Source organism: Lontra canadensis, unplaced genomic scaffold (genome assembly GCF_010015895.1).
Source record: "Lontra canadensis isolate GAN:19392208 unplaced genomic scaffold, GSC_riverotter_1.0 scaffold32, whole genome shotgun sequence".
Classification (NCBI taxonomy): domain Eukaryota; kingdom Metazoa; phylum Chordata; class Mammalia; order Carnivora; family Mustelidae; genus Lontra; species Lontra canadensis.
This window is the reverse complement of record NW_022631026.1, coordinates 11,051,668-11,067,686: the sequence shown is the minus strand read 5'-3', so window position 1 is coordinate 11,067,686 and position 16,019 is coordinate 11,051,668. Positions and strand designations below refer to the sequence as shown.

Here is a 16,019-nt window from a genome sequence, read left to right as displayed (position 1 = left end):
GACTGTGGAAGGCAGAAATCATGTTAGTCTAGGGAGCAGAAACACTTTAGCCATTTCAGTGTATCTGTGTTTTCTAGGGATGTGATGCTTTTTATTTACTTTGATTTTACATTTTGATTTTAAGGTTATGGCATATAGCTGTCTCCAGTACTGAATTTTGGTATACACTGGGTTTTAGTAATCCTAATATGAATATTTCTGACTCATTTTGTTTTAGTGATTTGCTAGTGCATTAAATTTAGTTGGTTGAACTTTGGTCCTAATTATGGTCAAAATGAGATACGTCAACTGTATTTTTTTGTTTGTTTTTATTTTTTATTTTTATTTATTTATTTAAATTTCCTTTCAGTGTTCCAGAATTCATTGCTTTTGCATCACACCCAGTGCTCCATGCAATACATGCCCTCCATAATACCCACCACCAGGCTCACCCAACGTTCCACGCATCTCCCCTCCAGAACCCCCAGTTAGTTCCTCAGAGTCCACAGTCTCTCATGGTTCATCTCCCCCTCCAATTTCCCCCAACTGTCTTCTCCTCTCCATCTCCCCATGTCCTCCGTGTTATTCCTTATGCTCCACAAATAAGCAAAACCATATGGTAATTGACTCTCTCTGCTTGACTTATTTCACTCAGCGTAATCTCCTCCAGTCCCATATATGTTGACCCAAAAGTTGGGTATTCATCCTTTCTGATGGAGGCATAATACTCCACAGTGTATATGGACCACATCTTTCTTATCCATTCATCTGTTGAAGGGCATCTTGGTTCTTTCCACAGTTTGGCGACCGTGGCCATTGCTGCTATGAACATTGGGGTACAGATGGACCTTCTTTTCACTACATTTGTATCTTTGGGGTAAATACCCAGTAGTGCAATTGCAGGGTCATAGGGAAGTTCTATTTTTAATCTCTTGAGGAATCTCCACACTGGTCTCCAAAGAGGCTGCACCAACTTGCATTCCTACCAACAGTGTAAGAGGGTTCCCCTTTCTCCACATCCCCTCCAACACATGTTGTTTATTGTCTTGTTGATTTTGGCCATTCTGATTGGTATAAGGTGGTATCTCAATGTGGTTTTGATTTGAATCTCTGTGATGCCTAGTGATGATGAACATTTTTTCATGGAGACACTTGAACTTTAAAAAAGGTTTACTTTATTTTTATTTCTTTAGGGACACAAACACTGTTTCCAACATTCAGATGTTGTTAAAGATATTCCAGCAAAAATACATAGTTTAGGCTGCTTTTTCACATGACCCTCACAGCTGACATTACCCAGAAATTGATATAAATTCCTAACTTTTAAAGTTTGACTTCACTTGCAGATTACTTCCTCCACCTGTGTTAGTCCTTTCTGTGGAAACAGCTCTCTCGGCTCTTGGTACTGGCACACAGCAGGTGCTCAGTAAATGTGACCTCTGATATTATGATGCTTGTCCCCAGAATAATGGAGATATTTAGTACTTCTAATGCCTATAGGCAAATCTAAAAGCATTTGATTTCCTATCTGCTAATAAAATAAGTGTTTTCAAACGAAATACCACTGATAAAAGAGGGCTGTTTATGGTTACTAGAAAACATGATAGTTATACAAATAAGTTGCAAAAAATTCCTAATACTTTTATCTATGGGTACAACTAGTTTGATTGTTGGATGGCCCTGTTATATTAAAGCCTATTATTTTACTGTATTGGAGTTTTATTTTGAGGTAATATATAAAAGCATGTTATGAGCTGCAGAAGGCAGTACAGATAGGGTTTATTATGTTGTCTTAGCTTCTGTTGTACTAAATTTTATTGATTTGAGATCTTGAAGAGTTCCACAAAATGTTCAGAGTTTGACTATCCAGTTAATTTTCTTTCATTGCCCTTTAGTTATCGAATTGCTGTTTCCCTATTTGACAGTTGGAAGTATGTTCACTAGTGCCTGGTTTAAAGTATTTGTTGAGCCCACTTTCTTGGAGAATTAGGCTGATTAGGCTTTCGAGAAGTAGGTGAAGTTGATGAATTTGGCTGTTAAAACTTAAAAATGAAGATGTTCAGACACGGTAGCTCACCAGCTAGATAGTAGTAGAGATAGGCATTGCATTTTAATCCTGAGGCAAGCTTATTTTATGAATCCTGTAATAAATTAGATAAAAGTGGATTCATTTCTATGTGACACAAGTGCCTGGTAGGTACCAGCCATCATGGCAGTGCTGGAGGTGGAGATAAGAACAAGGAAGTGTCCTGGAGTCCACATTATGTAGGCACTAAATGGTGACAATGATGTGTGTAGAACTGAGGAAAGAACGTGGTGGAGAAGGACATTCCGTTTTTCCTGGGGACGTCCTAGAAGACACTATATAGGAAGTGCCATCTCAACTAGTCCTTAAAAAAAAAAAAAAAAAAAAAAAAAACGGACAAATTTAGGGGACTGGGGAGTGCTCTAAGGCAGACATGGGAGCAGAAGCTCCAGAAAGGTGTAGCGGTTTTGTTTTGTCTTGGTGGCTGCTGTATCCCCAAGCTCAGACTGGTACCTGGCTTCTTGAGGAGCTCAGCAAATATTTGTTGAGGCAATTGATAGGTAAGAGACTACCTTAAATACCAGCACGTTTGTTGAGGACTTACTGTTTGTCCGCCACTGCGGCCACTGCGCTGGACACTGAATCCGGATTATTTCCCAGCAGTCTTTCAGGCAGGTAGTGTTTTCCTTCCAGTGTTATGGATATGAAAACTGAGGATTGGAGAAGGAAACTAATTTGCTTAAGGAGAAAGCAGGAACTCACAGCGAGGTCTCCTGGATTCATTAGCCTGTGCTGATAATCCTCCTGCGCTGTATGAAGTAAGGCGGGGGGGGGGGGGCCCCTGACAGAGGGAGCTGGGGGGGGGAGCTGGGCTGCCAGGGAGCGCAGCACAGATCGAAGGGAGAAGGGGGGTTAGAACAGTTTCTGGCCACATTTGAAAGGTCTCTCATGCCGTGTGTGGAGTGGACTTGAACTGCCGGAGGTGGAGTGAGTTTAGGGAAGAACAGGAAGTGGGTAAGGGGAGACAGCGATTGTAGGTGGCTCCTTCTGGAAGTTTTGTTTCAAGGTGCCAAGAAGATAATGTATGTGAAATTAAGAGGTTTTTTTTGATAGAAGGAAGAAGTATTGTTTGTATGCTAATGAGACGGAAGCAGCAGAGGGTGAGGAGGAATTTATCCAACAGGAGAAAGAGGCGATAAGCATGATTATAGAAATGGGATTTGGAGCATGAACAGGGTTTGGGGAGCAGATGGTTATAATTTTTCTGTTGTAGCTGAAGGAAGGAAATCCTGTTGGTAGAGATGCAGGTAGATGTGCAGTTTCAGTGGGTGGAAAACGAATATCCCATCTAACAGTGTCAGAGTGTATGAAGCAAGTTTTCATTTGAGAATGGAGACAGGGATAAGTGTTGGAGGTCTAGAAAGAATGAAAGAACTGTGGAAAAGTTTCTAACAGAATAGGGGAGAAAACTTGTTAGGGAAATGTAGTACCATTGAGGGACGGCAGATTTGAATTCAATTTATAAAATGTCCAACCTTCCTTAAAGTATACAGAAGAGTATAATGAACCCGGATGTACTCACTGCCCAGTTCAGCCATTTTGTGGATCTTGTATCTTTTACTCTCCACTCCTGCCTTTTCTTTCAGCTAGTTGTTACAAAGCAAATCCTAGACATCTTATCATTTCACTCATAAATACTTATGTGTCTGTAACTGGTAAAGAATTAAAAAATAACCCAATAACATTATTATTTCTAAGAAAATTAGTAGCAGTTCCCCAATATCACCTCCTATCCACTTCATGTTCAGATTTCCCTAGTCACCTCATAAATGGTTTTACAGTTGGTTCGTTTGCATCAGGATTCCAACCGTGCTGAGGTCTTGAAATGAGAATTGTCAGCTTGATTTTGTGGTATTTTTTCAGACTTGTACCTTGTAATCAGGGTTCTTAGTTGCCTTGGATTAAGGATGAGGTTTTGCCAGGTGAGTATGATGAAGGGAAAGAAGCAAGGGATTAAAGAAGTCTCCGAATGGTGGACCAGGGACTAAGCTGGTTGGAAGGGATAAGAGACTTGGAGGAGAGAGAGCAGGTGAAAAATGTAGGGTCAGTGGGCCGGATGTGTCAGTGACCTTGTGGAATTGCTGGAATGCCATGTGTTGGGTTGAGCTGGGGGGTGGAGGAAGGATCATTTGCTCAAGAAACCATTGTCGGACATGGAGATGTCCCAGAGACTTCCTTCAGGTGATGATAAAGATCTAGGGAGCTGGTTGGATGCGTAACCGGGATGGAACAAAGGGAACGGTTGTTGTGGATGGGGAGTCCGGGAACTGAGAACATTTTTGAAATGTTTTCTTTCTTGGTTTCCATGAATATGTGTTAAACAGCCCCCAGCGCCCCCACCCCCTCTTGCCCTTACTTCTCTGCTTCTCCAGCTCCTCCTTTATTTGCTTTGCTTTTCAGATGCCTATTCCTGACCTTCGATTGTCCTCCACCACATCACACCCCCCCCTTTTTTTTTTTTTTGGGTTGATCCTTTAAATGATGTTGCTCCTTAAGGCTGTTTTCATTCAACTTGATCTCCCTTGAAATCATACTCACTTGTGTGTTAGTAAGTGTGGCATGTATGTGACTCACCTCGCTCCAGAACTCTTGCTCTATCCACCTGCCTTCTGGGTGGCTCCTTCTAGATGTGCTAGAGTTCCAAGCCCAACATATTTGCAAGTGACCTTCTCAACGCCCACCCCCCCCTCCTCCGCACCTCCTCCTTGTCTCTCTCCTACCTCAGTAAATTAATTCAGTCAATAAGTAGTTATTGGTTACTTATTATATGAAAAGCAGACTGCTGGGGATCTGGGGTTCAGCATTAAGTATGACAGCATTAAGTATGTCATACATTGTGGTGGGCAGATCCTTACCTGCAGTTGCCATGGCCAACCTGTTTGTGTTTTGTCCCAGCTTTGGGGCACCCCCGGGAAGCCTTCCCCATCTTCCCAGGATGAGTTTTATAGTACTCTCCTGTGTGTTTCCCTTCGCCTGTTCCTGTGTCCCTTTTTGTTTCCACTAGATTTTAAGCAGTTTGGAAGGCAGGAAACGCGTCCTGCTCATGACATCACTGTTGCCTATCACAGTGCCCCTAGCGCATAGTAGACACTCAGTAAATATTTGTTGAAGGAATGAACGGTTCAGGCTGCGTTTTACATCGCTCACCAGCAGCTGTGAAGTTAACGCAGGTGTTCATGCTGCGCTGCCGTGTATCACGGTCGCTTACTTGTTTGCAGCAGGTGGTGGGTTTTGGTTGTCTTACTGTAATTAATTTTTTCTGCCCATTTCATTTACTTCTTAATTTTTTTTTAATTAACAGTATTTATAAATACAGCTATTTCCAAAATAAAGGCAAGAATGCAGATGTACTACTTCAGTTAACAGTTGATAGTTTAATTAATTCAAGGCTTATTTATTTAGGGAGGCAGAGTTGTAAAGGTTTTTAATATTTTCTTGTCACCCATATTTAAAAGCCTTTTCATTATTAAGTCTCTGTTTCCCCTCAGGAAATCCTAGGAGTGCCTCATGCATCTGAACAGAGATATGATGCTGAATTCTTTAAGAAGTTCAGAAATCAGAATATTGTTCTCTCAGCAAGAACTTATGCTCGGGTAATTTCTTTTTTGTAAATAAAATAATTATGGTTATTAACGCTTTCTAAATCTCTGAGCCGCACAGTTAATGTTATTGCATGCATTTACCATCATTTCATTTTTTTGTTTTAATATTAATGTAGAGAAGATGGAATTATATTTTAAAAAATGTTTATTCATTGTCCCTCTGCCCCTCCCCCTGTTCATGCTCTCTCTCTCTCTCTCTCTGGCAAATAAATAAATCTTTAAAAGAAAAAAAGGCAGGGGCACCTGGGTGGCTTAGTTGGTTAAGCTTCTGACTTTGGCTCAGGTCCTGATCTCAGGGTCCTGGGATCGAGCCCTGAGTCCTCGGAAGGTCTGTTTCTCCCTCTCTGTCTGCCACTTGCCTTGCTCATAGTCTTTCTCTCTCTCTCTCTCAAATAAATAAAAATTTAAAAAGTGTTTATTCATCATTCTGAATTTTAAAAGTAAGTGATTTTTATGACACTAGATTGAGAAATGTGATGCAGACTACAAAGAATTAGAAATATTTCAAAGTACTTAAATCAGAACTGCATAAAAAGTTACTTTTAGGTGTTTGAACGTTGTCCTACAAATTCATTCCTTTATTTCTAAGGCTTACAATGGAAACTTACCCCTTGCTGTTTGTACAGGAAAGTAACGTACAAGCCCTAGAAATTCTGTTCACTTATCATGGATCAGACCTGCTTCCTCATCGCCTTGCCATTCTCTCTAACTTCCCAGAGACCACTTCTCCACATGAATATTCTGTGTTGCTGCCTGAAGCTTGGTATGTGACTGGGTTTACTGAATTTTACCTTCTTTTTAAATCATAACAGTTTTTTGTTTCATGCTAAATAATTTGAATTAAACAAAATTAATTTTAAAGTAATCTCTTTAAACTTTTTTCTGATTATAAAATTATTTCTAACTTATTTTTAAATGATCTCAAAGCCAAAATGTGTCTAGCATAGGAGGATCACCTTAACTTAATGAACATGAACCTTACTTTTTATTTTTTTAATGAAGGCCTTCTGATTTTCCTGGTGTGTACTCCATATGTTTTTATGATTAAGAAAAGTTGTTTTTGTTTTTTGTGTTTCTTTTCTTTCTTTCTTTCTTCTTCTTCTTCTTCTTCTTCTTTTTTTTTTTTTTTTTTTGGTTAAGAACAGTTTTTAGGATAACTGTCTTTGAATTAGATCTTTTAGAAATGAAGTAGTTCTGAAAATATCAGGTGGTAGGTCCAGGGGACCCAGAAACATCTGAGTCTTCACTCTTAATAACTGTTTCCCCCTGTGAAATTGCAGTGGGAGAAAGACAAATGGGAAATCAAATTCCCTTTAATTATTAATTGGACTGATGCTCTTTATCTCAGTTCAGGGCTATTTGAGAATTGGGTCACGATGAGGGACATAGACTCTAAGTTCAGTGGTCCTCGTGGTATCACTCAGTAGTCTTGTGGAGGCCAGAATGTTTCTTCAGGAGAATGAAGAGAAGAGAATAAAATTGCCTCCATGCCTAGCTCAGAATGGGTAGGTAGCCTATTAGCTCCAGGCCTGAGGCCGAGAGGAGTGTGAAGGATACTCCGCTTGTCCGTTACTGCACTGAGGTCAAAGGCAAGACTATTCGCCGTGACCTTTTGCATCCAAAGAGTGAACTAGGTCAGTAAATGTGAGACTTCTACATCTACTAGTAAATGTGGCTCAGTCACTGATTTGCATGATTTATATCCTTTGGGGATTTTTTTGAGTTTGCTTATCTTTACCTTGAATCGCCAGTCCCTGTGCTCCTTGTTCGTGTTGCATATGTTGAGTAACGTGTGAATTGATCTATGAAGTCTGCCTGTGATCTTCAAATGCTCTAAGAGATTAAGACCATTCCAGTTGAAATCACTGTTACAAATTTTAGGTACTGGCAACTTAACTCTTTTAAGGGATGTTACTGGGATTTAGGGGATCATTCGGCTTCCTTCTTTCTCCCCAGTCACCCCCACCCACTATCCTATTTGTAGGCTTGGGTATCGATGGTGAAGATGAACATTTATAGAGTAATCAGTAGGCATTTCCTACATAGGTATATGTGGTTTCCACTTTTGGTATCATCCCTCTTATTACCGAGAACTGAGATTTGCAGAGGTTTAGTAGTATAACTTTGTATAAAGTACGGCTGAGGTTTGCAACTTACATTTGTTTGTAGTTGTAGATCAGGAAGCTCAAAAAATGAGTTCTAAATTCCTCATTTTGTACTATTCTTGGTACTAAAAAAAAAGTCTTTGTCATGATAAAAGTGAACAAAAAGAAGTTTAAGGTGCTTTTTTCATTTTCATATGATTTCTTTTATATCCTTATAGTGATATGTAAAATGTATTTTGTGAATGTATATTTATAGGTATTTTTGAATATAATTTTGTTGTTTTCTTGCTCTCTGCAAAATAGATCTAATCTGAATATAAATGACTTTTTTCCACTATAAATTGTTAGTATAGAGAAGGGCTTTCTCTTAAAAAAGACGGGGAGAGCTACTATCTTTTGAAGTTTTTTTTTTTAAAGGTAATCTGTCCTTAGATTTGAGTTCATTTGTGGTTATTGTCTCCTGATGACTGCCTAGATAAACTTATGATTTTCTGATATTTCACAATTGGTATACAAAATAGTTTTACAATGCCCAGTGCTGGGTTATCTCTGAATGCCCTATGCTTCCTTTACTGGGACTGCTGTAACCAACTTAAATTGTGACAAATACTTGAACTATACCATATTATAGCAGAGGGTAATAGAATATAAGGTTATTTAGAATCATCATGTTGGGATATGTTGCTTAGACAAATTTTGAAAAGACTGTTTTTTTAGGAGTCTTTATATTCATTTTAACGCATTAAGGAAATAAAGATTTTTGTTTCTCAAGAAAGTCTCATTGAGTGTAGTTTTGCTCTAATTAGAAAGAATGAGGAACAACAGTAGGTTATAACAGTAATGTCTGTCTCCTTGTGATTTTATGTGGCTGCAAAGCAAACCCGTGGTTACGTTTCAGGCGTAGCTTCTTCTGTGAGGTCTTCCATACACTTGTTCCTTTTCCTATATTTTCATCATTTTTTGTTCTTGTACTATAACCCTTTTATAGTGTGTTTTTAGTTATTTTTAGTTCAGCTTTTCTCTCTGTTTCTGTTTTTTTTTTTTTTAAGATTTTATTTATTTATTTGACAGAGAGATCACAAGTAGGCAGAGAGATAGGCAGAGAAAGAGAGAGAGGGAAGCAGGCCTTCCCCCTCCCGCCCCCCCGAGCAGAGAGCCTGACGTGGGACTCGATCCCAGGACCCTGAGACCATAACCCGAGCCGAAGGCAGCAGCTTAACCACTGAGCCACCCAGGCGCCCTTGTTTCCTTTTTTAATGAGCATCCAACCTTAACCCAAATCTAACTCTTTAAGGTGGAGACCGTCTCCTCCAAATTTTTGGATTCTCATGGCCTAGGGTGGTGCTTGTGTAGTTGAGTCTCTGAAAATGTTTGCTGGCTGGGTCAATTAGGGCTCTCTTGTGTCCATTTATAAGAGAGGTCAAAGGCTGTCCGGAAGAAAGGAAAACAGAATAGACTTCTTACCTCTAACAATGGAGGCGCCCTGGTTAGTGTCTCACTGAGGCTCCGATTGCCTTAATTCCTGAGTCCAGTGCTATTTTAGGGTTAAAGCCTGACTCTTGCCCAGCTTGAAGTTTCATTCTAATGGATGCGTGGATCAATAAGACCTATTTATAGAAATCATTTCCTTTTTGAGGAAATTTATTCTTCTTCAGATACTTGGTATTTATTTTCCAATCACTTTCAAGTCAGAGCAGCACAAAGTGTCTGTTCTGTTGGAACCGCAGTGCTCTCGTCCCCATCCACGGTGAGCTGGGCGCTCTTTGTGTGCCTGGCTCTGTGGGAGGGATTCTGAAGTGAGCAAAACATGCTTTCTCTTTAGCAGGAATTAATCAGGTGTGTTTGAGGCAGCAAGAGAATTTCCTGCATACAGCATCGTGCTTTCAAACTGAGAAGAAATAAGAATTGAAAAGACTCTAAATACATGCCTTTTCTGCCTTTTTTTTTTTTTTTAAAGCCTCTTCAGTTGCATAGTTTGAAAACTAGTTTCTCTTCCTCATTTAGTGCCTTCAAGGACGGTAGAACTTTCTGTACACATGCTCGATTTTCTCAGAGCGTACATACTGCGCAGCAGCTGCGCCCGTGTCATCCCGCTTTATCAGCCTGTCTGCCCCTCCACTTGTATTTTGCAAGAAATGACTTTTCAGTGATCTGTTAGATGGTTAGATGGTTTGAAACCAGGTACCACCTCGAAGTGTATGGCTCCCAGAGGCAGAGTGGCTGTGAACTCTGCACGGTCTTCAGCTTGCCCTTAGGATGGTACGTCCAGTCCCGCGTTTCCTCCCCTCCGCCCAGGACCATACCATGCCTGCTGCTACCCTGGCGCCTCGTGGCCACGGTGCCTCCTGCCTGGTGCGTCCTTCTCCTGTATCTTCAGGTGACCGGGCCTCTTCCTTCTTCTGCATCTCCTCTCACAGGTCAGTCTCCTTCTCTGACCACTCTCATTCCATAGCCTCGCTCCCTCCCCCTGCTTGCACCCTGAGCAGGTGTTTCTTCCCCGTACTCACACCTAACATGTCCTACGGTTGTTTGTCTTCTCTGCTCTGTCTCATCTCCCTTGGCCACCCTATTTATGATTTTACCCTCACTTTAAATCCTTCTTTCCTGCCTTGTTTTCTTCCTAGATTGTATCACCCCTACCTTAGTTTGAGTTCTATTTACTTATCTTGTTATCTACTTCCCACTTGTGTTTTCTTCCCTTCCTTAGCCCCTGCCGCATTTACAAGATCACCTGGCACGTTGTAGGGACTCAGTAACCACTTAAGTGAATAAATGAATGAATGAGTAGCAGATCCATAAGGAAAGGACCTTGTGTCTTGTTCACTATGTAGAGTGTACATGGGAGGGTAGGTAGGGTTTTGCATTTTAGAGTCCAAGCCACGTAATATCTTGAGAAGTAATAGTAAGTTACGTCAACAAAGTGGCCTTTTACTTGCCCCGTGTTGAGATTCTGTAGGCAGAACTTTCTCTCTGGCATTTACCCGAAGTTTGGTGAACCAGTTTTGTTTGAACCAAATTTGATGAGTGTGATTGCTGGGAAAATTCTGTGGCGTGTGTTAATTTTGTGTGTGATATTGTCACTCTTAAATTATCGTGTGTGTTTGACAATGATGAAATGTGAGCAAGTTTTTCTAAAACTTCAAAATTACATTTTCTATCATAGACGATACGTCTTTTATTAGCTATCTATCATTTGTTATTGGTATAAATGTGTATACTTCATATTCTAGTTGACTGTTTCAGTTGAAGTACAAAGGTGATATTTCTTACTATATTAGCTTCCACAATTTTTGCTCATAGGTTTTTATAAAAGGGATTTTTTTTTTTTAACTTTCGGGATTTTTGGTATTTATGGAATGTTTTAGAAAGATTATTTAATTTTTTTATTTTATGCCTCTTCCTATTGTAGAATCTTTCTAGAATGGTGGAAGTAACCTAGTTTAAAAAGTTGTATTTTGAATAGTTGGCTGTTGAAGTCGGATCAGAATAAGAGCTTTGATTCTAGAACCAAGGTGTCTAGTTTGTGTTTTTGGGATACCTTTTCTTAGATGCACCTCAGTCCTCTCACTTGTCAGATGGGCATGATTGTAACACCTACCTCTTCGCATTGTGAGAATGCCTAATGAGTCAGTGTGTATACAACACTGAGAACAGTGAGTGGCATCAAGTAAATGTTATGTAAGTCTTAGCAGTCGTCGTTAATGTAGAACCCTGTAGTTGAGCCTTGGCTTTCTCTACTTCCTATGCTTACTGTTTTAAAATTTCTTATTGGAATAATTTTATAACTGTAGAAAAGTGGAATGGAGAATACAGGGTGTTTCTAGATACCCTTCACTGGGCTTCCCCTTTCTTCCCATATAATCATAGCACATTTGTCAAAACTAAGACACTGTCACTGGAGTAGTCAGTTCTGCTATAACATGCTGTAGGCACTCCTAACGATTACTGGCTATGCAGAACCTTGCAGTGAAAACCATGGCACTGATGGGAAAATCGGGATTAATGGTCCAGCACTCAAAAGCTTTGTTCAGTGAAACAAAGTTAGGAACCTAAATGAAAGTCCTCACATATTTTTACATGTGTTACATGGGTAACAGACATCCAAATACTAAAATATGGCACTTACCTTAAAGCCCTTAGACGTTGTACGTGGAAATGGGTGTTGGAAGAGTTGCACTCGTGTGTTATTGGGGAATGGAGGAAAGGGGGGTGGTAAGAAATTCGGAGAAAAGTTGTGCCACCAGCTGTGGATGGGGGGGCTTCCTAACCCATTCTGGAAATTGGGCTTGCTGGTAGATGTTTGGGTGTCCCTGCACGTGTAACCTGACGTGGCTGGTTTTGTTTTTCTGTGTGCACAACATTTGTTATGGATGAAATTGGGTGTCAGCAAATGTGAAATTTGTGTCATGGTCAGATTGTTCCTTCGTATATATCATTTGAACAAATTTGCACCCTCAAAACAGTACAGTGGAACAGACTACACAATACTGTTAACTAAGTGACAGATTTATTTGGATATAATTAGTTTTTCTGCTAATACCCTTTTTCTGTTTCCCAATCCAGACTAGGATACCACATTGCATTTGGATTTCATTTATTTTTAATATGTGGAAATAAACTCTGCCGTACACATATGTCAGTCGGGAAATTCTTTGACACCTGTATTTGCTAGATAATGAAAATTGACACTCATATTTATATTCCTGGATTATTTCCACATCAGTAAGGAAAGATTGCATTATTTAGTATATTTGGGGATATTGCAATGTTTAAAATATTTTATAGTTGTAAGTGATAAAACTTGATTGATGGAAGTCAAATATCCAGGAGATATTTGCCCTTGTCCTAGACAAGCTGTTACGGTTGTAACTTGGCAGTTTGTTTGCTTGTAAATATCTGAGTTCAGTGAGATTATTTGGTGATTGAAAGTTTGAAAAACGTGCTATAACATGCAGATGGATTATACTTGTGTGAACCATAAAAGTGTGTTGCAGATGTTTGTTTCTTTTCTGAATTTGTGATTGCGAGAATTATTTGTTGACTTCTAATCATTCTCTGCCTTCAGCTCCACAGTAATTTATGTGACATCCCATTAAGGCTAAAAATCATAAGGGGTGGGTAAAAGACATTAAGTCATGCTGTTCAGATCATGGAGGATGTCAGCCTACATACTGGCCTATTTAGGAACTGCCCTTTCTCTAGAGCATAGATATAGAAAGCACTTTCTTTCACCTGTGTTCACTGAGAAAAACACTGCAAAACAGTACGATAAATTGTATGACTGGCAGAAGCATTTCTCCCCATGACTTGCAGACCCAGGTCCTCTCTTTGCGTCACGCATACTGTAACGCATGTTTGTCCCTGGCATTTTATTCCCTTGCTAACCCTGAATCATTCCAGCTTTTCCTAGGCCGTAATCCCTTTGTGGTGCTCTCTGCCCCACTTGATAATGCAGCAAGGTTTAAACTAACTGTGTTCTTTAGCAGTTTGATTCAGAATGAATATGTCTTTTGTGCATTTGTAGGTCCTATTTTTGGCTTTGCATTTTTTTTTGGCTCTGTTAAGTGTAGGGATGGTTAAGACCATGTGGTCATTATAAACTTTTTATGTTTTTAGAAAAAATTTTAATTGTAAAAAAATGCATAACATTAAATTTACCATTTTTAACCGTTTTTCAGCATACAGTTCAGTAGTAAATACATTGACCTTGTTCAGCCAATTTCCAGAACTCTTTATCTTGTGAAGCTGAAACTCTGTGCCCATTAACAACTCCCTATTCTCCACTCAACACAGCCCCTGACCAGCACCATTCTGCTTCAGGTCTGGATGAAGCCGTCTACTCTAGGGGCCTCCGAGAAGTGGAATCGTGCAGTGTTTGTCTTTTTGTGGCTCTCTTCTTTCTTTTTTTTTTTTTTTTTTAAAGATTTTATTTATTTATTTCACAGAGAGAGATCACAAGTAGGCAGAGAGGCAGGCAGAGAGAGAGATAGAGGAGGAAGCAGGCTCCCCGCTGAGCAGAGAGCCCGATGCGGGACTCGATCCCAGGATCCTGAGATCATGACCTGAGCCGAAGGCAGAGGCTTAACCCACTGAGCCACCCAGGTGCCCCGTGGCTCTCTTATTTCACTTAGCCTAATATCCTCAAGGTATAATACACTTTCAGTGAAATTAATATGATTAAATAAAATTTAGAGTGGCTTTTCATCTGTGGGTCATTTTTCTGTTGATGCTACAAAAGTACTTCCCAAATGAAGTAAAGGATGAAGATGAATTCTGGTTTGAGATGCAAGGTTACCATTATTGCCTAACTTCCTATGGAAAACCTTTTCTTCATCTCTTGGTCGTAAAGAGGGTGTACAAACTGAATGGAACTTCTGGTATCCCCTCTAACACTTTGTTTTCTAAATCTTGGGTTTAAGTAGCCAAATATAGAGACTTTTTCTATAATTACAACAACATAAAATTTATGTCCTAAAATAGCAAAGCATTAATATGTATTTTATTAAAATTCCCAGTAGGACGAATTTGATTTCAGTCAAATTGATTTTCTCTTATAACTTTATTTTATTTTATTTTTTTAAAAGATTTTATTTATTTATTTGACAGAGAGAGAGAGAGATCACTAGTAGGCAGATAGGCCAGCAGAGAGAGAAGGAGAAGCAGGCTCCCTGCTGAGCAGAGGCTGAGATCCCAGGACCCTGAGATCATGACCTGAGCTGAAGACAGAGGCTTAACCCACTGAGCCACCCAGGTGCCCCATCTCTTGTAACTTTATAGAATTTATTTATTTATTTATTTATTTATTTATTTAAATAGAATTTTTTTTTTTTTTAAGATTTTATTTATTTATTTGAAAGACAGAGATCACAAGTAGACAGAAAAGGCAGGCAGAGAGAGGAAGGGAAGCAGGTTCCCTGCTGAGCAGAGAGCCCGATGCGGGGCTCGATCCCAGGATCCTGGGATCATGACCTGAGCTGAAGGCAGAGGCTTTAACCCACTGAGCCACCCAGGCGCCCCCTCTTGTAACTTTAATCAGTAATAAATAATTTATCCTTTGATAATCAGATGAGACTGTTCCCATTCTTCATAATGGAAAGATTAGGTAGAGGTTTACTTTTTACTACACTGTAGTTTCAAATTGTTGATGCTTTGAAATTTTACATTAGTTAGTGATTTTTTTTTTTTTTAAAGAAATAATTTGAACTACGTTTTCATTGAAGTCAGAGTTGACCCTAGCGGCTTTTATTGTTATTTATTTATTTATTTATTTATTTAAAATTTTATTTATTTATTTGACAGGCAGAGATCACAAGTAGGGGGAGAGGCAGGCAGAGAGAGAGGGGGAAGCAGGCTCCCCCCCGAGCAGAGAGCCCGATGTGGGGCTCGATCCCAGGACCCTGGGATCACGACCCGAGCCGAAGGCAGAGGCTTCAACCCACTGAGCCACCCAGGCGCCCCCCCTAAGCGGCTTTTAAATCCAAGCTGTAAAGTCTTATTTTCCTTGAAGGGCAACAGAAGACCGTACCAGAATCAATTAATGGTGGCTAAGTTTTATAGTTTTAAAGATATTCTGGAAGTTTCTCCCCCATTAAAAACATATTAATGTTTCTTTGAAAGCAGATGCTGATTTTTGAATTTTAATCTTTTTTAAATGAAATTTATAACAAATCATGAGTACCTTTGGATTTAAAGATTAAAGCATTTCTATATTGCTTTATCTTATTTCGTTTTCACGGAAAGAACAGTTTGAAGAAGATGGAGGAGTCATTTGAGATTGTGTGATGTGAGTCAGATATGATCCCTGTCATCAGATAAGTGTAGGGAAGATATTAGGTTAGGTTAGATAAAACTATCTTTAAAATACATGTTATAGGACAAATACAGGTAGATTTGGAGATGGGAGAGGTTACTTTCTGTTACAAAGGAGATAAATCAGGAAAGCCTTCTTAGAAGAGGGAAGGTTTGCTTTAGATGTTGAAAGTTGAGTGTGATTTTTGATATTGGGAAGTTTGAGAAGGAAAGAGTCCTCTATTTACTTATTTATTTAGATTTTATTTATTTATTTATTTATTTATTTATTTAAAAGATTTTATTTATTTGATAGGCAGAGATCACAAGTAGGCAGAGAGGCAGGCAGAGAGAGAAAGGAGGAAGCAGGCTCCCTGCTGAGCAGAGAGATGGATGCTGGGCTCAATCCCAGGACCCTGGGATCCTGACCTGAGCTGAAGGCAGAGGCTTTAACCCACT

At 39.6% G+C, this 16,019-nt stretch overlaps 1 protein-coding gene across 1 annotated transcript in view; it reads left to right on the top strand.

Annotated features, from left to right (window-relative positions):
* NBAS (NBAS subunit of NRZ tethering complex) overlaps positions 1 to 16,019 on the top strand; it is a 316,364-nt gene that overhangs the window by 87,342 nt on the left and 213,003 nt on the right. Inside the window, exons 20-21 of the mRNA XM_032866873.1 lie at positions 5,554 to 5,658; positions 6,294 to 6,430. Of these exons, the coding sequence (XP_032722764.1) occupies positions 5,554 to 5,658; positions 6,294 to 6,430 (242 nt within the window). The remainder of the gene's footprint in view (positions 1 to 5,553; positions 5,659 to 6,293; positions 6,431 to 16,019) is intronic.